This window comes from Eubalaena glacialis, chromosome 5 (assembly GCF_028564815.1).
Source record: "Eubalaena glacialis isolate mEubGla1 chromosome 5, mEubGla1.1.hap2.+ XY, whole genome shotgun sequence".
Taxonomy (NCBI): domain Eukaryota; kingdom Metazoa; phylum Chordata; class Mammalia; order Artiodactyla; family Balaenidae; genus Eubalaena; species Eubalaena glacialis.
In genome coordinates this window covers 107,986,375-108,002,451 of record NC_083720.1, presented here as the reverse complement: position 1 = coordinate 108,002,451, position 16,077 = coordinate 107,986,375, and the positions used below count along the sequence as shown (strand labels likewise).

At 37.0% G+C, this 16,077-nt stretch overlaps 1 protein-coding gene across 8 annotated transcripts in view; it reads right to left on the bottom strand.

Annotated features, from left to right (window-relative positions):
• Window positions 1–16,077, bottom strand: part of ARHGAP24 (Rho GTPase activating protein 24) — a 521,847-nt gene that overhangs the window by 67,671 nt on the left and 438,099 nt on the right. For 6 of the 8 annotated variants that reach the window (XR_009701126.1, XM_061192471.1, XM_061192470.1 and 3 more), the window contains one exon: window positions 9,067–9,189. Coding sequence is in view for 6 of the 8 variants with exons in the window: in XM_061192471.1 (XP_061048454.1) it covers window positions 9,067–9,189 (123 nt within the window). In the remaining 2 variants the exon portion in view is untranslated. Of the gene's footprint in view, window positions 1–2,004; window positions 2,914–9,066; window positions 9,190–16,077 lie in introns of those variants that run through there. The other 2 variants (XM_061192472.1, XM_061192476.1) reach the window with 2 other exon arrangements.

Here is a 16,077-nt window from a genome sequence, read left to right as displayed (position 1 = left end):
AAAGTTCCTTCTTTTCAGTGCAGGACCTTGAATAAAGATCTAACACCCTGGGCTTCACACCGCCGCTGAAGAGAACGGCTAGTGTGGCACAGAAACAGCCTCGCAGCCCAGCCTCAGCCGGGCGCCCTCCTTCCCAGAGCCTCACTGCCTAACTGTGGTTGAGCAGCCCGTGACCTGGGAGAGGCTGGTATGAGGCGGCTCCACAGAAGGGGAGAGGGAACTTAACACAGCTGAATGCCCCCTGCGCCTCCTCTCCTTCACGGTTCTGACGGTAACCAGAATGCAGCTTTGTAAAATAAAAATCTGTTAATCCTTGACTCAAATGCTGAACATTCTTCAGATTACTAAGACTTTGCAGAGGCAAGGACAATAGTTTAAAAATAGCCTACAGGAGATGATAGACGGAAGCTGTTCCCCACTCTCTGGTTGCCATTTGCCAGCCCATGGGAATTTTCTTCTTTTTTTTTTTTGCAGCACTGCCTTCCCTCATTGATATTTAAGGAGAGAGGGAAGAGGACATAATGAACAGCAGTGTTAGTCAGGATTCTCGAAGACATGCTATATTCCAATATGGGAGGAGAGAAGGTGGAAAAGGTAAAAGCACTTTGCTCTGCATTTCGAAGATAAATGAATTGTCCCCAGAACATTTCATGTTACAAATGAGCAGTAATAACCTAGAAAAGTAGACCTTCTCTACATGTTTGGATAAACCCAATTTAGTTGCTGAGTGGTGGGGGAACCAGAAGAGGGGATGTCCTTTAAGCAATTAATCCCTAGCCTTTCTCAGTTTCTCTCATTGCCAATTTCTCTATCAATGATGCAACCTTACAGTAACCATGAAATCTCTAAAGATCTATAAAATATGAGACACGTATCTCTCATTTAATTATCTTTGTGGATGAGAGAGGAATATAAATTAACACCCGAATTCCTTGCTTATAATATATGATAATGATCATAGCCAGATATTAACTGCTCAAAGGAAAAGACTCAGAAGGAACAAGGTCTAGTTTTAAAAAGTTCCCACTATATCTTGCTTTAAATATACGGTTTTTCTTCTCTTCTATTTTTTGTGGATTACTAGATAGAGAATGTTGATTAATAGGTGGCAAATTAAAGAAAAAAGGGAGAAAGAACAACCTTAGATGGGACTCAAGTCAGCTCCTGATTAAATTATTAGGTTACAGTATGTGACTTTAAAATTATAATTACCTAGTTCCAATTTAAATAATCATTTGATTTAATTATTCCCATTTACATTACATTCCCATTAATACAAAAGGACATTTTAAAATATGTTGATACAGAAACATTTTATAGAAATACTTCATTTTACCTATGTTGTACCCTTTAACTCCCCCTGCACAAATCAGTTCTGAAATACTTAGTTTCTTTTATTGATCCTAAACTTATATTTTCCCACCCCTTGTTCCTGATTCTTCATATCTTTGCCCTCTCCCAATGCCACCTTATGATATATTTGGAAAGTCAAGGTGACTCCTATTTCTTATCAGTGTTAATCAATAGGGTTCAAAGCCTCCTGAAAAGGGGTCACTACAGATAATCTGATTATTACAATTTTCTTAGTAAGGGAGGGGAGGCAAGCGCAGGCAGCCAGAACAAAACCGATGTGATGGGAGCACAGAACAGGGACTCCGTTCAAGGGGGGAACAACATGGCTGCTTGATTTGAGTCTGGGAACAGCCCAAGGTAGTCTCGGCCCCTCCCCTCGGCATGGTCCGGCCAGCTCGTTTGCTCTCCAGCAGTCAAGGTGATCCCTTTAGGACCACCGTTCTTTAAGCCCCGCCCACCTGGGCCAGTCACAGACAGTAATAAACAGATCAATAGGAGCCTCGAGAAATAAGTATAGACAAGCAAAACCACACGTAAACCATTCTTGTACAGTTGTAAGCTCTTGGTTTCCAAACTCCCACTTTATCTGAGCGTAAACTGACCTTAAGGCATCAGAAAGGTATTTTAAAAGGACATGAACATATTACGTACCTACCTTTCCGAAAACTAAAACACCGTTTAATTCTTCTGTATGTAGTTTTAGGAATGAAAGGAGTAGACGCCAAGGCACCTGAAGGGCGCCCCCCAGTACTTCGGTCTTCAGGCATCATACAGCCCCAAAATTCTGAACCCGTTTCTGGCTCCCTTTAAAACCTGCCTCTGTGTGATATCGGGATCCCACAGCTACTCCTTCTCATGTTTGTTTATTTGTTGAAGTGCTGTTTCCTAGAACTTGAAGATTTTGATCATCCAGGTCCTGGATCAGGGATAAGTTACCACCTCTCATTTACTTCTTTTTGGCAAAAAAGTTCCTTTTTTCTTGCCTAATCCCGGGAGTTTTTGAGGTTTTTTAAATTATTTTTTTTGTTTCTGCAGACATTCCAAAATGTCACAGCAAAAAGAACCACAGCAAGCAAGCGGCACCTCCCATTCCAACAGCAGAATTTTCTTTTTTTTTTTTTTTATTAAGAACTGTCTTCTCAGCTGGAACTGGGGGGACTGAGATTCTCTGGAAAGGTCAGCAAATAGCCGTGAGCAGGGGAAAGAGGAACAATGACCAAAAGGCCCCTGAGGGATACTTCAGTACTGTCCTTGCTGGCTCCTTTTATCTGAGCAAAAGGGGAGGCAAATAATGGCACCTTCTCCAGAAAGCATTTCGGTGCATGACAGATTCTTTTCAAAGAACTCCCCTGTTCCTTTTATAGCACCCCTCAGCCTTTGATGCTCTCTGCGGGCTTCTCCCTTCTGTCTTCAAACTCCCGGGGCTCCCGAGGGAATCGCCACGTCAAAACAGTCCAGTGCCCGTTCTGGGAGAGGCTCCTCCTCGGATCCGTGTAGGAAGCAGCTCTGCAGGGAGCTTCTCCCCCGCTAGCCCTGCTCCTGCTCCCCTTTTCTCAATGAGAGCTGGGCGGGAGCTGGCAGGACTGCAGCTGCCTCGTCACCACGCTGTGGCTGCGGCTGCCTTCAGTGCCCGCCAGTCACATGCAGCAGGTGCAGTCACAACAGTGTTAGGGGAGCAGGGAGAGTGCCCCGCGGCCGCCTGAACCCCTTGTTTCTTCCTTTGCCTTTGCAGTGACTCCCCTGCCGGCTCTGGTCTTGTACATACCTTTACAGCTGGCTGCCTCAGTCCCTCCAGAAACCAAACAGCCCCAAACCAGCCCCGAGGGGGTCAACTTTTTGCCCCTTCCTTTCTGCATTTATTCTCTTCCTATACAAGATTTTTTTTTTTCAGATACTCTGCAACTGAATCTATTTGTGAGTGCTGATGTCAATGTGCATATCGTTAAAACATATCTGTGTATTTGTATGTGTGTGAAATAGGAAAATGTTCAAAATTTAGCAACAAAGATTCTGCAGGTATAACCACAAAACAAGTTAACTCATATGTGTGTGTGTTTATACGTTTTTATACATATGTATTTGCCTGGCTATGGTTTTCGAACCAATCCTGCTTTCATCTTCTCCCCTGATCATGCATGCACCCGCTGCACCCCAGCCCCTATGTCTACCAACCCCCTTGGTCCCAGTCACTGAACAATTTACTTACTGGGTTAATCATTCATCCACCTGGCTGCTCCATGAGCACATTTGGAATGCTAGTGCTTTAACCCCAACTGACCCCTAAGGCCTCTGGGTACCTTCCTAGCTATTTAGCAGGAGCATTAAAAAAAGCTGTGAAGAGTATTAAAAAGATACTCCCTTTACTCTGACTAGCATGCCCAGATAGGTAAAATTTTGTCACCGAGGGAATCATTATTATTTCTGCCCCATAGTTCGACCATTGTTTTTGCCTTCTGTGTCACAGCAGGCTGCTAGGAAAATAAGGAACTGTGAAGAATAACTCAGTCCCACCAAGACAGTGGCAGCGCTGGACGAGAGGCACCTTGGTCCACTGAAAACATCACTTCTCTGAGCATTGGTATGGAGGGAACACACGTGATCGCAGGACTTTGGAGTTGGAATGAATCTTAGTTAAAAGAGTTTTGTCCAATGTTATTTCACAAGTGAGGAACCTAAAGGTGAGGGGGTAATATCACTTACCACAGATCACACAGTGGTCTGTGTCAGAGGCAAGAGCACATAGCTTCTTAATTAACCACTGCTTGCCCGTGTGCTAATTACTCATCATGAGGATTATTCACATTCAGTATTTTTACTGCCTTGGTAAGTTCTGACTCAACTCTTTTTATAAGGACACAGAAATATACAGGAAGGACCTGATTTTGTTAGTAGCTAAAGTTAGGCTCCTCCCTCAGATCTAATGAACAATTAATGAATTTTCACCCTCCCCAGATCCTGGGCTGGGTACTTCCATATACATTGCCTCAAAAACAATCGAACAGAAGCCCAGTGAAAAAGACAAGAATAACCAAAACAAACAAAAACAGAACCCTAAACTTTTCCAAAGTTAAATACATGTTTTGACATCCCAACTTCTGGATTTCACTTTTAAGCAGAAACCAGGTGCTTCTCAGCATCACTAGTAGGGAAGCATCTGTTTACAGGGGGGTTAATCAGATAAAAGAAAGTTGAGGTATCTAGACTCAATACTGAACTAAGTTATCAGGCTTGGTTGTTAAGAGAGGATGTCTACATTTTGCATTTCCCCTGGTTCCCCTCCTTCATCTGAGTATTTGTAGTAACTTTGGTTTTTTTCATAAAAAGAAATATCAAAGCCCTATATTTTATGATTTCACGTAACAGTTTTTAATTTCTAAATATTGAAAAACTAAGCAAACTCCTCAGGTGTCACCTATGTTTTAACCAAATGTCTAATATTGAAATGGTAAAGAGGGAATATTTTACATGTATAAACAACCTGAATAAGCTTCAGTGCCTCGTGAAAAACTTTAACTATTTAGAAACACAGGTTGTAGAACTGCAATATAGACAATGAAATGCCCTCTCTACAATAAACACATTTAAAATGTATCCAGAGGTGGTATACAGAACTTGATAAATCAGGATAAAAAGTCACCTTCCAAATGTCTTTACAGATGCCATTTAATCAACAACCACAACAATCTTTGAGCAGTGAGAAGGAGGTTGGAAGCCAATAGGTTTTTATTTAGGATTAACTGTCTTGGATTCTATGACTAAGATAGGAAGGGGAAATGTATTCTCTAATGAAAAGCAATTATGACAATTCAGGAGTTTTTTAGCAGCTTTACTGAGATATAATTCACATATCATAGAATTCTCCTGTTTAAAATGTACAATTCAATAGTTTTTAATATACTCAGATATATGCAACAGTCATCACAGTTAATTTTAGAACATTTTATCACCTAAAAAAGAGATCTCATATGTTTTGGCTACCAACCCACTGCAATCTCCTTATTTCCCCATCCCAGCCTTAAGCAATCACAAATCTACTTTCTGTCTCTATGCATTTCTCTGTTCTGTACTTTCTTATAAATAGAACGATATATATATATATATCGTCTTTTCTGACTGGCTTCTTCCATCTAGCACAATGTTTTCAACGTTCATTCACATTGTAGCATGCATCAGTACCTCATTCTTTTTATGGCTGAACAATCCATTGTATGAATATACCACTTTCTGTGTATCTATTTGTCCATTGATGGACATTTGGGTGTTTCTACTTATTGGCATTTAGGAATAATGCTGCTATAAATATTGATGTGCAAGTTTCTGTGTGGACATACATTTTTCATTTCTCTTGGGTATATACCTAAAAGTGCAAATGTTGGGTCATATGGTAGCTCTATGTTTAATCATCTGAGGAACTGTCAGACTGTTTTCTAAAACAGCTACATTTAAAATTCCCATTAGCAATATGGGGGGGGGGTTCAATTTCTCCACATCCTTGCCAATACTTGTTATTATGGAACTTTTTGATTCTAGCAATCCTAGTGTGTATGAAAGAAATGGTATCTCACTGTGCTTTTGATTTGTATTTCCCTGATGGCTAATAGCGCTGAGCATCTTTTCATGTGCTTATTGGCCATTTGTATATTTTCCTTACAGAAATGCTTATTCAGATTCTTTGCCTATTTTTAAATTGATTCTAATTGGGTCAAAATTTTGATTTGCCTTTATTTTTGAGTTGTTAGAGTTATTTACATATTCTGGGTAGAAGTCCAAAATCAGACATATGCTCTGGACATACTTTCCTCCCATTCTATGGGTTGTCTTTTCACTTTCTTGATCGTATTAATTCAGATATTTTTGAAGGACTCAACTATATTCATCCTACTTATCAACTTTTAAACACTTTTGTTTTTCATATACTGAAGAATATACTATCAATAAGGCATGGACTTGTAATTGTGGGTTTTTCACTACCACAGTAGAAGTAATAGATCAGCTATTGTGCAATAAAGCAGGAAGAAGCTCACAGTGAAAACACACGAGTTTTCTTCCTACTTATGTTACTCACAGTATGACACTTGGCAAGTCATTCATTCTCTCTGGGTCTTAATGACCTAATCTACAAAATGTGAGGCTGAACTAATAAAGTGGTTTTAAAATATTCTTGGGGAGGGGGAAGGGCAAGCTGGGTCAAAGAGAGACTGGCATGGACATATATACACTACCAAATGTAAAATCGATAGCTAGTGGGAAGCAGCCGCATAGCACAGGGAGATCAGCTCGGTGCTTTGTGACCACCTAGAGGGGTGGGATAGGGAGGGTGGGAGAGAGGGAGACGCAAGAGGGAGGAGATATGGAGACGTATGTATATGTATAGCTGATTCACTTTGTTATAAAGTAGAAACTAACACACCATTGTAAAGCAATTATACTCCAATAAAGATGTTAAAAAATAAATAAAAATAAAGTAAAATATTATTAATTGGTGAAAAACTTATTTTCAATGAAATATTAAGTGGAACCCCAATACATAAGATAAATAAAAGGTTTCTCAGTCATATAAATTTATTGTTTACAACTCAAATTTGTAACATTTCTTTAAAATTCAATCAGTAAGTATAGAGGGGCTATATTAATACAAACATTTGAAACATGAGATTATGGGTGACGTTTGCAATTTTCTATCAGGGTCAGCATTCGGTTTGGTTGTGTGTTCTCTAACAACTTTAGGAAATTCCGATGTTCAGATGAATCACAAAAGATTTCTTGCAAATTGAATGAGTACTTTAAGAGCTTGCCTTACAATCTCATTAACACTCTTCAATTAAAACAAAGAGGGCAGGAGAAGATTTATTCTTCAGAATATTGTTTCTGTTGTAAGTGCTCTATGCTAAAATATATCTCTTTAAAAGTAAATTTGAATCAGGCATTTGCAAAATCCCTGAAGCACATTCTGCAGGATAAAATATACAAACCAATCAGATACTAGAGTATTCCTTCCAGATTCATAAATTTGAAGATTAATACATAGATCCCACTAGGATCACTTGTGATACTCCTGGGCTGATAGGACCTCCCGTGGCCACTGATTTGGTGAAGTAAACTGGATCTCATTCATTTTTCTTGAGAAAAGGACAGATGGAAGAGGAGGAATGGGAGAAAATAATCCTTGATAGAAATAATCCTTCAACAAAAGTACCACTTTCAGCAAATATTAAGAATCTTCCTGAACTCAGGAGCCTCAGAAACCTGATAATGGAGGGGAAACAGGAAATTTGAAAAGACATATCCTTAGGCTTCCCCATAAATCCTTGACCCTGAGGGTAACAGAAGACCTCCCGCAGCTGAGTATGTATCTCTCATCAATAGTCATGAAGACCCCTCTGCTAAGGCACTGGGATGGGATCTCAGCCCACCGGCCTCTTCAAACATTTTGAAGTCACTTACTAGCCATTTCAGTAAATGAATAGGGTGACCATACAAGTTGTCACCCAAACTAGAACACCATGAGAGTGAGAGGTAGCACTGTCAATAATTAGCCTGGGACAACAGTAGTAAACTACACTGTTACCAGGCAAACTGGGATGAATGGTCACCCTGGTTAGAAACCTTCTCCTCCCCCAAGAGGAGATCCTGCTAAAGGACAGACAGTTTGCAGACATGTACCACTACTCTTGTAAAATATCAACATGTCTTCCATGAATATTTACTATTTTAACTTTAACTTAACTTTTCAACTTTTTAAACTATGCTTTTGAAGTTATTCTAAAATGTAAAGAGGTCAGTCAGCTTAAGAAGCATCTGATATGTTAAGGGAAAAAAAATTCACTTCTGAATTCAGGGGGCTGGCAATACACAAAAGAGAAGATAAAATAAATATGAAAGTTCTAATTGCTTTAATAAATATGAATTTGATTTATATCATTTATTTTAACTACATCAACATAAAATAACTAGGCTTTACATTCTTGGAAATACATGTTGGTTATAGATGAATATTTTGGGGTCCTTATCTATTTGGTTCCATTTATTGGATTTTTTCTTTAAATATGTTTTCTGTTTATATCACTCTATATTACTTGATAGAAAAGTTCACATCTTTTATCCTTCCTTCTTCCTTTTAGCTCTATTCATAGCACCATGTAGCTTATTCTTCACATGATATATTCTCTACACTGTATTAGCTAAGAATTTTAAAAGAAACTTATTATCAAATCCACAAATACTTTCCTGATTGCAAAGTTGCAAAGCTTTTTTTTTTTTTTGTCACTCTGATTACCAGCATATTTTCATCCAATGCTTTGCCACTCCTCTTTGATACCACTGAGCATCTGGGGGCTGAAATCTCTTCCAAAGCTAATAGTCAAAATGTTTTTTTGCCCTGTATCTACAGGTTATTAACTAATCTACATTTATGATATGAGGCTCATAACTATGTATTATTAGTAAAATGGAACATCCAAGATAAAAGAAAAATATTATCCCTTTTTATAATTCAAAATATTCGTGGAAGAAGGTTGGTTATTAATGATATTTGATCTAAATTGAACTTCTAGGAGTTACTTAGATATGTGTCTACAAATAAATTAGTAGTTTACTATTTATTTTAACATTCATCCATTTGAAAGTAGGTGCTGATAGTGACACGGGCTGGGGGAAAGGATGAACAGTTTTGGCCTACCTTTCTGTTTTTCCATGATTTTAAAATACACTCACCTCCTCCAAACGGTCCCCATATGACTCGGCGGATGGACTTGACCCAGTCTTCCATATCATTCTGGGTGCTCGCCATAAGGAGGTAGCTCTCATGATTTGCTGTCATCCGATCTCGATCGCCTCCTGTAAGAAGACAGGAACATTAACACATGAGTGTGTGCTCAGCCGAAGATTCCCCATCAGCAGCCTCCTAGTGAATCCCTGAAACATAAACTGTACCTAATGCAGCTAGCACTAGGTTCTACCCAATGAATCAGAAATATTTACCATGGTTTCAGCATGGGGAAAAAAAAAAAATCTGCTTAGAAGGGAAAGGCTCTCATGTTTCCAAGAGAAAGCCAGCAAACAAATGTCATTCCCCAAACAAAGCCTAGCTTTTTGTCCTAGCAACAACCCATAGGCCTGTATTAACTCATAATCCAATCTATTCACACCGTACTGCTGAATAGGGAAAAATAGCAAAAGCAAAATGAAAGATGGAGAAGTGGTCCACAGAGCCTGAGTTTTCATTCCAAGCAAGCGCAGAACAGTCTGAGTCTGCTCAGCGCACACAGTGAGGCCACCGGGCACATCATGTTTGAGTACGAGTCCCAGGAAAGGGAAAAGAGCCACATGTGAGAATCTGCCCCAGAGGTCCTCCTCTGCGCTCTGTCCTGGAAGGCGAGCCTCTTCCCCCAGATCATACCTTCAGGGGGACACACAGAAGAAGACACAAGCCTGGCCAGTCTCAACGACCAAATTAACACCCCAGATGGCCCTGCCACCTAAGGGTTAGCTTTAGGAAACCCCAGCAGTACCTCCTTGCTTGCTGTTTTCTCTTATCTCCCCCCTTCCCCGCCCCCGCACTGGCCGAAAACAACTCATACACTTTAAAACCTTTATAATCTCTAAAATCAACTTTGAAATGCTGGAGATCTATAAAGCATTTTTATGCTTAAAGGAGCATTTCTGAAAACAAGTATCAGTGACTGCACTGCTTCATTCTCTTTGAAAAAACTAGTGTGGTTCACAGAAGGAATAATTAAGAAAATGGACCATTAAGTATTATTTAACTGAATTCTGATAATATTTCAGCATTATACTGACTGCTAAGGTGCTCAAATCATCTATGAACAATTTAATTTTCACTAAGTGCTGTAAACTTGCAGCCTTGGGTTGGATTAATTCATATCGAAGTATTTTATTTGTTTAAGACATTGTCGTTGTTTGTTTTTAAGTGGATCAGAACAGATGCCAACTGTTCTAATTCACAACCCTTCAGTTAGTTCTGAGGGCCAGGTACTGCAAGTTGCAACTGAAGGGGCTCAAAAACAATCTCCTTTGTGAGGAGCGTGCAGCCTCCAATAGGCCCCGCACTTCCTATTCTTTCACATCCAATCTCATTCACAAAGCTCTGAAAACTCTAGGCATTTGAGTTTGTGATCTCCGAATTTTATACAAATATCCTAGGTTGAGAAATACAACTCTTCTAGCATTGATGCAAATTAACAGAACAGGTGCGAGGTCAGAGAAGTGAAATAACTTTAAGCCAACCAGCTGAACAGCCAGCACTGATGTTTTACATTTCAATACAACTGAATTTGGGGGTGTCGTGGGTGAGGGATGCCATCAAATCAGTTCCCTAATGTTTACAGATCTCTTGAATAAACAAGATGAGCCTTCTCACCTTAAAGAGAACACATCACTATTTGGGAAACAATGACCTTCTTACACCTCTAGGTCAAGCCTAGGTCAACTATCACTTTAAGCAATTTATGTCTGAAAAAGCATAGGCTCAGAAAATCAGAGAAAACCCTGCTGAAATCGCAATTCTATATTATATTAGCTGTTTAACTTCTGGGAAAGCACATAACTTCTGGAAACTCAGTATCTTTAGTCATGCTTTAGAAATAATAATCCCTATCTAGTAAATTTTTGTGAGAATTAAACGAAATGAAGTTAATATACTAGCACTGTGTTAGGCTAAAAGAGAAATTCCGTAAATATTAATTCAGTCTCATTTAACTGCCTCCCATATCTACAAATGCAAAAAGGGCATATTACATTTAATTTGACCTCAGAGACATACAATTAGTGTAGTATGCTAGTGAGTGCTTGAGAACAATTAGTCAATAATACACATACACAGGAGTTTTTATAGAAGGCTGTCTTTCTTTGATACATAACGATGCACATTGAAGTTGTATACTGTGCATGTAGGAAAATTTGCCACACATTAACTTGCATATGCATGGCTGTATGACATATAAGTCGCAGAAAGAAATAAACGACCAAAGAAAAAGATGCTTTGCTTGGCGTGGCACAGTACTAAAATTTATTCTGTTTTCTGATCCACCTGTAAAAAATTACCATTTTGAAATCAGAATATTTTAATTATTGTCTTTGCCTGGAGATTGCTTAGCAATTCAGACAGTCATATCCTGCTGTGTCACTCCCAGCCCCAGCAGAAACAGTCCTAGTAATGAGAGTGAGTGACAGCCACTGGAGTGTGTTTCTGCCTGAAAGCCAATGATGCTGTGTGCCTGACCCCTGAATCTCATTTCGACTGCCAATCACAGATATGAAATTCTCATCTGTGAATTTCATCCATTGATATAGATCTTGATTCCTCAGTGAATTAGCAAAAGACAGGGAGAAGATTTAGAAAAACTTTTTTTTATGAGTCTCAGTGGAAATAATAGACTCATTGCTAAGAATGTGATTAAAACAATTGGAGACATTTATATAGATATGAACTAAATTCTCCATGCTAAGGTTACCTGATTTCTAACTGGAGAAGCCATTTGTTCTAATTCATAATCCTTCAGTTCTGAGAGTCTGGTATTGAGCCTTGCAATTGAAGGGGCTCAAAAACAATTTATTAAATGTATAATTTGATAAATGAATAAACTCAATATTGACTTTCAACCATGTGGATCAAGTTTCACTCTGTTTGTTAATCTTTTACGGGGCTTAATGTTCCATTTACCTATTTGTGAATCTAAAATTCTTTCCAAAGGTGAAATTTAAAAAAGCAACCTTAAGATGTAATTATCACTGGAGTGAAAGTATCATAGTCATCTTCAATCCACATATATGTGTATATAAGTATATATATATTATAACCAGTATACATTCTCCATTCTTAATTTCTGCTTGAACATAAATATCTATGCAGTGTTATTTTTATTTTTAATACTACTTTAGATGATGGTGGATTTGCGCGCATTTTAAAAGACACAATGTATCAGTAAATTGTATACACCTTCTAGATGTTAGCTTGGGTTGGTAGCAATGCTTTGGTGCTAGGGTACCAACACTTCAAGCGTCTGTGATTTTAAGTTAGCCAAGTAGGTCACATCATTCAATTTTATTTGTTTATATGTAATTGAAAGTATGTGTACATTTCATTGGGATCTTCTGTATATTTGCATTTGATATGAATTTTTTCCTTCCCAGAAATAAAATAAGTTCTGTGAAATAAATTATATGGCATGATTAACTTTTGCAAAAATTAAAAAGTAGATTAAGAAAAGCTTAGTGAACTTAATAGATTAAGAAAAAGCTTAATGTAAAATTTAAGAATAGGTTAAAGAAATCTACATTAAAGTAGATGCACAGTTAATTCAAAAAAGAAATACAAATATTTAGCATATGAAAATTTCAACTCCTCTTATAATTACAAAATAGTAATTTAAAAGATAATCATATTTTTGATGAAAAGCTTTGCAAAGATTTTTAAATATTTAGGAGAAATATTGGTAATGGTATGCTAAGATATACATGCTCATTGCTTATAGGAGTATGGATAATATTCCTTATGATGCAATCACTACAATAGGATTTTGAAGAATATTTATTAATATGAGCTTTTATTATACACAAGGAAATATACAGATTTTATATATATGATATCTCTATTTTCATATAGGTAAAAAGTCAGATAAATAAGATACTAGGTTGAAAAACACAATAATTCTAACAATGATTACTGTGAATGCTAGGATTAGAAATTATTTTGCTCTCCTTTGGTACTTTTCTGTATTTTCCAGATGTTCAACCATGTGTTGTTTTATAATGCATGCATTATTCCAGATGTTCTAACATGTGTTATTTTATCAGCAAAAAAAATTATTGAAAAGAACAAATGATAAGAACTGTATGGTCATGAAAGCACTAATCAATAAAAAGCCAAGGTGAAGATAATTATTGCTAACTTCACTCAGTGTTGCTTAAAATTGTTTGGTTTTGAATTCTCACTAATTTACCTACAAACTCTTCTCCCTCTTTCCCCAAATACATCTCTGAGTACATTCCCAAGGGAAGATTTGGGACAGGAGACCAACGCTGCTCAAAGTACAGGCTACGTCACGTAACTAGGACTTTCTCAGTGAAATAGACTGCTATTTTTCTTAACTAATATATTTTAAAAAATATTTTACTGAATTTATTGTGTGGAAATTTCCAAAAATAGTCACCAAAGTAGATTTTTTTTCCTTGGAAAATAATAATTGTAAATTGTCAAAATTATGAACTAAAAAGCAAAACAATTAATCAGAAGTGAAGTATTATATGTGTATCATATAAAGATGTGTGTCATATTTTAAAGCTATACAGTGAATTACTTGTTTGTGCTTAAACTTTAAAACAAGTTGCTCAAGGAAAACTGTGGTGACCGAAATTTAGGTTCAGTTTCCAAGCAAAATTCATGGTACAGACTTGAGGGTATTTCAGTGAACACCTCTGATACTGTTAATAATTTCGAGGGCAAAATGTTTCCTTATTTCCAATTACAATTCAGGTCAAAACTAGCCCTAGTGTACTACCCATTTAATTAGAGCTTACAGAAAAATATTTAAATGTTCTAAGTAGGGTTATCAATTTTTACTCATACCATTGCAAGGTCTTAATTTTTTAAGCATTATTTCCTTCAAAACAGTTTGAGTCTTCATTAATAGTAGAGCTCTAATGATAAATTGCAAGATATAAAGTAAATTCTGAAGCATATCTGTGGAAAATTACTGAGATAGAAAAACATTTTTTCCCTTTTATGGAGAATGATACTTGGAAAACAACCAGTGTTATGTGAAGTACAAGCAAAAAAATTGTAGGTTTCTATGGATACTATCACCTCTTAATAAACAACAACAATAATAAAACAGCATATAATTTACAAAATAAAGCCAGAGAACAAATTGGCCTCACATTCAACATCATATTTAATTTTTTCATATTGTCTCGTGCATTATAGAGACATTGTTCTCTGAAAATTAAGGGTTTGGGGATGCTCTGCTAATCAAATTTTTTCCAAGTGTTTCTTCCGCAAAGGTTAATTTCAAAAATATCAGAGTGGCAAAATTTCAATGCATTTTGTCAACAGAAAATTTGCATTAATCCTTAATGAGATTTTGAAAATTTTAAAACCCTTAAACCAGAAAATGAGAATTATTAAGGCCGGTGGCTGTAATCATCATTCTGTTTGTAGTTTGCAGTCAGTACACAACAAACACATTACTAAATGTTGTCTTACATTATAATAAAATTAATGTTACATTTTAATTTCATGAATACTTTATAATACTGTTTTACATACTTCCTATACTCCTTACTAGGTTATAATCTCTTTTTAAGAAGGAATCATCCAACAACATATAGCTACATTATGTTTAAGCTGAAAATAACTATAAATGCACATTTATCAACCGATTATAGATTGATTGATATTTATTAATTATGGTAGATTTCTTTTTCCTTTTTTAAAATTAATTAATTAGTTAATTAATTAATTAATTTTTGGCTGCATTGGGTCTTTGTTGCTGCGCGTGGGCTTTCTCTAGTCGTGGTGAGCGGGGGCCACTCTTCGTTGCGGTGCACGGGCTTCTCATTGTGGTGGTTTCTCTTGTTGCAGAGCATGGGCTCTAGGAACACGGGCTTCAGTAGTTGCAGCACACGGGCTCAACAGTTGTGGCGTGTGGGCTCTGGGGCATGTGGGCTCAGTAGTTGTGGCGCCCAGGCTTAGTTGCTCCACAGCATGTGGGACCTTCCTGGACCAGGGATCGAACCCATGTGCCCTGAGTTGGCAGGTGGATTCTTAACCACTGCGCCACCAGGGAAATCCCAATTATGGTAGATTTCTAATAATTAAATTTAGAAATGATTTATTGGGAGTCTGTCTACTTGTCTACAGATATAGAAAGCACTGACCTAAAAATTCTATACCGTACAAATTATTTCTGATTGCCTTTCTACAAACTTCACTATAAGAAATGTCCAAATATGTGAATATTAGAGCAAAAGTGTTGCCTGGATCAAATTGCAAAAACAAATACGTGCTTATAAAGAAGTACTGAAAAATGGTTAAGAGTTAGGACAGTGAAAGCAGACTCCTCAAGTTCAAATTACTCATTGACTAGCTGGGAGATCCCTCAGCTTTAACTGAGGGTGATGAGTACCTGCTTCACCGTATTATTGTGAATTAATCTGATGAATAATACCATAAAATATCTTGTATAGTGCTTGGGACATACAATGCTCTGCTCTCGTTGTTATTGCCATGTATAATAATTTTGATACTAAATATTTGGATAAATTAAATATTTATAATTTGAATCTTTTAAAATGCAGGAAAGTAGTTTACTTTTGGAAATATATATATTCTGACTATATTTGTTAAGAAAAGTCCTTTCTTAGGAAAGTAACAATTTATCTTTCAAGTAAATATTGATTTTCATATAGGTCATGTTTTAAAAGTACAATTGTGATACATTTAAATGATTAATGAAAAATGTAAAACCTTAAATAGGCATAGTTTATATTTCCACTAATTTTTCACATTTCTTGGACTCATTCTATCAAAAAACCTACTATTTGTGCTGAGTACATCAACTATAAAAATGATATAATTTATTACATTTTGGGCAGTTGTTTCCCAGATTGTACTGAGCAGTCAATAGGATCTCTGTTTAAATCCAACAATATATTTTGACTTTCAATTATGTCAGAGGCTCAGAATCTAGTTACTTCCTTCTCAGC